Here is a 5,189-nt window from a genome sequence, read left to right on the forward strand (position 1 = left end):
CTGATTTTATTAAACTTTTTTCAAAAGGAAATACACATGGTCAGGGCGCCGGTGGTTGGGTCGTCACTGCCCTTGGTCGTGGGGTCGTTTTTGACATCAAGGCCGCAGCACTCAGGATGAACGTAATTCAGATTGTTCGTGACCACTGGGTACATATACTTGTGCCCATGGGTTTGTCCTTGGATGTTATCTAGACAGAAAGAATGATGAAAAGCTGACTGCCTTCCGGAACAAAAGTTTGTTGTTTAAAAGGGAATTGAGACCCAATGAAGAAGTCACCTGGAAGTAAAAGGGCCCCATGACTGAATTACAGAATGTTCATATTTTAAAAATTAGGAGAGAAATAACACATTCGTTATTTAGTTTGAAGTGTGATTCTTTTTATGCCGAAGCAGTCTTCCACATTTCAATAGGCACACTTAGCTTAAAAATAAATTATTGAGTACTTGAAAAAAAAAAAAAAAGGAAATACACATGGTCAAAAAAAAAATCAATGAAATATAAATCTGGCTCCTAATCTTGTGGCCCCAAGAAGAAATATTTAAGGTGTACCTATTAAGTACCAGGTGATGCTTCTATTGCACTTGGGGGTTGGAGGGGATTGGGGGCCGCACTTAATAAGAAAGGGACCAGAACTTCCTTTAGAAAGATTTGTGTTTGCTTGCTTTTTGCTTTTTTTTTTTTTTTTTTAAGATTTTATCTATTTATTTTACAGAGAGAGAGAGAGAGAGAGAGAGAGAGCGAGAACAAGCAGGGGGAGCAGCAGAGGGAGAGGGTGAAGCAGGCTCTCTGCTGAGCAGGGAGCCCTGCTTTTTGCTTTTTATTCTGAAGTTGTTTCAGACTTACAAAAGTTTTAAGGAGAGTACAAGAAGCTCCCATATACTTTTTACCCAGATTCAACCACATGTAGCATTTTCCCCATTGGCTCTACCTCTCCTCCCCCAACTTCTCACCTCCTATATGTTTTTCCTTTGTTACTGGACTTCCTAGGAATAGGTTGCAGGCATCATGCCCATTTACCTCTTAATACTTTATTGTGTTTGAATTTTTACCTTGGATATTCTCTTATATAACCACAGTTCAATTATGTACTATTTGGGGAATTTAATTGGATACCCATCAATACAATATTTGTGGGAGCTTTGGACAACACACTGGAAACATATGAGGGGTCAGGATTATCCTGGGGGAAGCAGGTGATATTTCCTGGTCCTGGTCTGCCTCCTTGGAGACTCATACACTAGCTATGAACCAAGAAGAGGGCCCTCACCCAACCACAATGGCACCCTGATCTCAGACTTTTAGCTTCCAGAACCATGAGAAATACATTTCCATTGTTTATAAGCCACTTAGTCTGTGGCATCTCCTTACAGCAGCCAGAACAGACTGAGATAGCACCGGACCTTCACTCATTTCTGACTCCTGCTGACTCCTCTCTTTAATCCCATTGCTGGGGGTGGGGGCAAGGATGTCAGTTGTGTATATTAACTGGTGATGGTAGATGATGATGATAATGATAAAAATGGAGAGTTTATTTTTAAAAGTACATCAAAGTGTCATATACCTGTACATTTGAGGTAACCTCTGTGTCTTGTTTCTCAGCTGGAAAGCGGAAATCATGGCTATCAAGTGAGATATTATAATTCTTTAGTAAGTGTGCCTTTTCCAAATCCACTTTTCCATTTGGGCTTCAAGAGCTGTCGTTTAGTAAGTACAGAGTTTCGGTTTTGCTGGATGAGAAAGCTGTGGAGACTGATTGTATACCAATGCGAATATACTTAAATCTCCTAAACTATACGCTTAGAAAAGGTTATGATGCTAAATTTTATGTTATATGTTTTTTAATTTTTAATTTTTTAATTTTTAATTTTATATGTTTTTTTAATCATTTTTTAAAAAGGCTACCAAGTGAGACATCTGAAAAGCTGTCCCAGGAGAGTGATGATGTTTCTGTGGCTCCCAAAGGAGAGACCCGGGCCATTGGCAAACAGTGAGGGAAGCCAGTGGGAGTCCTCTTGCAATGGGCAGAAAAGGCTCCACGAGGGATGGTTCAGACCAGGTCAGGGGAAGTGTTCCAGCAGGGACTCTGTGGAAATGCAGGGCAGTACTGTGGGCACAGAGTTGGCCTTGACGATTGCTAGGGTTCCTTCCAACTCTGAGAGGCTGAAGGATTGGAGCTGAGTCAAGTTTAGCAAATGAGAGAATTTTCCATTCACAGACTGTAAAATCTTACGATATATTTGAAAAACAGAAGTTTAGGTAAAAACAAACAACAACAATGGTGTGTGCTTTTGCACTATGGGAGAATATAACCTAGTACGACCTTTCTGGTAGGAATACACTACTAAAAATGTATCCAAGGAAATAACTGGACAAGTGTGAAAAGCATGTCATTGTTATTTCTAATAGCAGAAAACATCAAACAACTTAAATGTCCATAAAAAAAAACAGTGGCCATTTGATGGCATTCGGAGGGATGAGGTGCCACTCTAAGCAAAAGGGAGATGTTTGGGGAAGGATGTGGGACAGGAAATGCAGTGAGCCAGGAATACTGTTTCTTTCTGCTTCTGTCCACAGCCTTTTCCTCTCTCTGCAGACAGGCTTTCCCCACTTTAATATTCATGGGACAGACAATGACTGCCTCAGCCTGGACACCATGACCCCTGACTGGCTTAATGTTCCAGTCTCAATTCCCAGGAGCTTCCTCTGGGCCCGGCTTGGGTCAGATGCCCATTCCTGAACCAGTCAGCTGTGCCTGGAGGATGGGGTTACATGGCACTCGGCACTCGCTTGTAGTTAGGCCCATCACCTAGGCAGGGACTGTTGAGGGATGGGCGCCCTGCAGGTGTCTACACTCGCTCACCAGAGTGATCTAGGACCAGCTGGAAGCAACTGCATCACTAGGCAGCTTTGAAGCAATGTAGAACCCCAGGTTCCACCCCATACCTAGGAATCATTTTAACAGGGTCCTTAGTGGTCGGTCTATTAAAGTTTGACAGGGCGCCTGGGTGGCTCAGTTGGTTAAGCGACTGCCTTCGGCTCAGGTCATGATCCCGGAGTCCCAGGATTGAGTCCCGCATTGGGCTCCCTGCTCAGCGGGGAGTCTGCTTCTCCCTCTGACCCTCGCCCCCTCATGCTCTCTCTATCTCATTCTCTCTCTCTCAAATAAATAAATAAAATCTTTAAAAAAAATAAAGTTTGACAGACACTGGTTTATCACAAGAAAGGAAGGTTGGCCCTTCCTCCCTCCCTCCCTCCCTTACTCAAACAATTTTATTGCTGTTTATCACACCATACAGTTCACCTATTTAAAGCACATAATTCAAATTTTTTAGTATGTTCACATCACCACAGCTGATTGTAGTACACTTTCATTGTCCAAAAAAGAAACCCATACTCCTTGGCTTTCATCTCCCAATCCCCTCCACCCCCCAAATCACCCTCTTCCCTGGCAATCACTAATCTAACTTTGTCTCTAGAGATCTGCCTGTCGTGATTTACATTTACATTTACATTTCATATAAGTGGAGTCATAACAGTATGTGGCCTCTTCTGCCTGGCTTCTTTCACTTAGCGGAGTGTTTTCAAGATTCCTGCGCAGTGTAGCATGCGTCAGCACTTCATGCCTTTGTATGGCCGAATACTATTCCAGCGTAGGGGCAGATCACATTTTGCTTATCCGTTCATCTGCTGTTTCCACTTTTTGGCTATTATGAATCATGCTGCTAGGAACATTCATGCACAAGTGTTTGGGTGGACGTGTTTTCATTTCTCTTGGGTTAGACTTCCATTTTTGTAGGAAAAAAAAAATTGCATAACAAACTCAGGTGTGACTGGGCCCTGCTGGGCAGCTTCTGATATCACCCAGTGCTAATCTTGAAACAGGACTCAGAACTGTGTAGATCCACTCCAAAGCAAATACATGCCTGAAAGCAAAATGTACTGAAGCTTTTCAGGGGGACAAGGGGGCGGGGACAAGGGGGAGTGACACATCATATGGGGGTCGAACTATCAATCCAGTCCTTTCCCACCCCAACACGCCTCCTTTCCTCGAGATCATCCCTTCCCCTAGCCCAGGGGTTTCCTTGTCTCTTGTTCCTCACCTCCATGGCCCCTCCTCCTTTCTCCCTGCATTCTCCTGCCATCAGCCTTTTCTACCACTCAGCAAAGCAGCTGGGTACAATCTGCTCCCTCTCACCTACCCCTGACCTTGGTCAGCAAATCAAGGACCTTTCCTGGAGAACAGTGGTGGTGGTAACTGATAAATCATCCTCCTGTCACAAAGAATTGTAGTTCCTGCTGGTCTGCACATCCCTATCTCACAACAAACACACATTTACAAGTGCATATAAAAACATCTGAAGTATAGAAAATTGTGTGTGTCAATAATAAACCTTTATTTCCTTTTATACAATCCTTCATTATTAATTATGAGAAGCATTGCCTTTATCCAGAATGTTTAGTATCTTACTATTTTTTTTTTTACTTGTTCTACTATGAGCATCTTTCATTTCGGTGCATATAATAGGCCTCTTGTCCAATGGCTACCCTATTACTTAACGTATAAGTGTTTATAAGCTATTGAACAAGCCTCTACTAATGGATATTCAGGTAATATTACTTTTATAACCAGCAAACACAATAGGGAGAATTTAATTTTGAAAAATCACAGTTAAAAAAAGAAGATGCCACCACAACAGAAAACCAATGTCCCAGTGGGTTTCTCCTGCTGATTTCCACTTTGTTACTGGAACTTTCATGTCACCTGGAGGAAGAGCCCCCCTGGGGTGTGAGGATTAGTGGGCCTCTGGGCATGTTATTTCTGTAAAACTGAGCAAAGCGTTTCTGCTCTGACTGATGATGAGTTGTTCACCAGTTTCTAACTGCCCAGAGGGATTCCACAACTTGTCCAAACTAGAGCAGAGCTTGACTGCAATGGGCACCAGCTATCCTTGGATCTGATAACACCACAACTTGTGAGCACTGAATCCTGGAGCTTCTCATTCATTTTATTTGCCCTGGCAAACATGCTGTTGGTCCTATCACTCACTACAATGTCTTACAACATCAATGCCGGTTCCTGCCCCATGTCTTCTCTGGGATGGTACTCAGCTCATTTCCTTTAGGAGCTGGTATTCTCCTCCCAGCCCCAAGTGCACTTTGTACTTAGTCCAGACTTCTGCGTGTTG

General features: G+C 43.0%; 1 protein-coding gene across 1 annotated transcript; it reads left to right on the forward strand.

The window, feature by feature from the left end:
- Window positions 1–289, forward strand: LOC113912479 (NADH dehydrogenase [ubiquinone] 1 beta subcomplex subunit 1-like). Its single transcript, XM_035724021.1, is given in 2 exon segments — window positions 1–165; window positions 168–289. Coding segments are annotated over 2 exon segments (171 nt in total). The 5' UTR covers window positions 1–116.
- The last annotated feature ends 4,900 nt before the right edge of the window (window positions 290–5,189 follow it).

The sequence above is a fragment of the Zalophus californianus genome, chromosome 14 (assembly GCF_009762305.2).
Source record: "Zalophus californianus isolate mZalCal1 chromosome 14, mZalCal1.pri.v2, whole genome shotgun sequence".
NCBI classification, from domain to species: Eukaryota; Metazoa; Chordata; class Mammalia; order Carnivora; family Otariidae; genus Zalophus; species Zalophus californianus.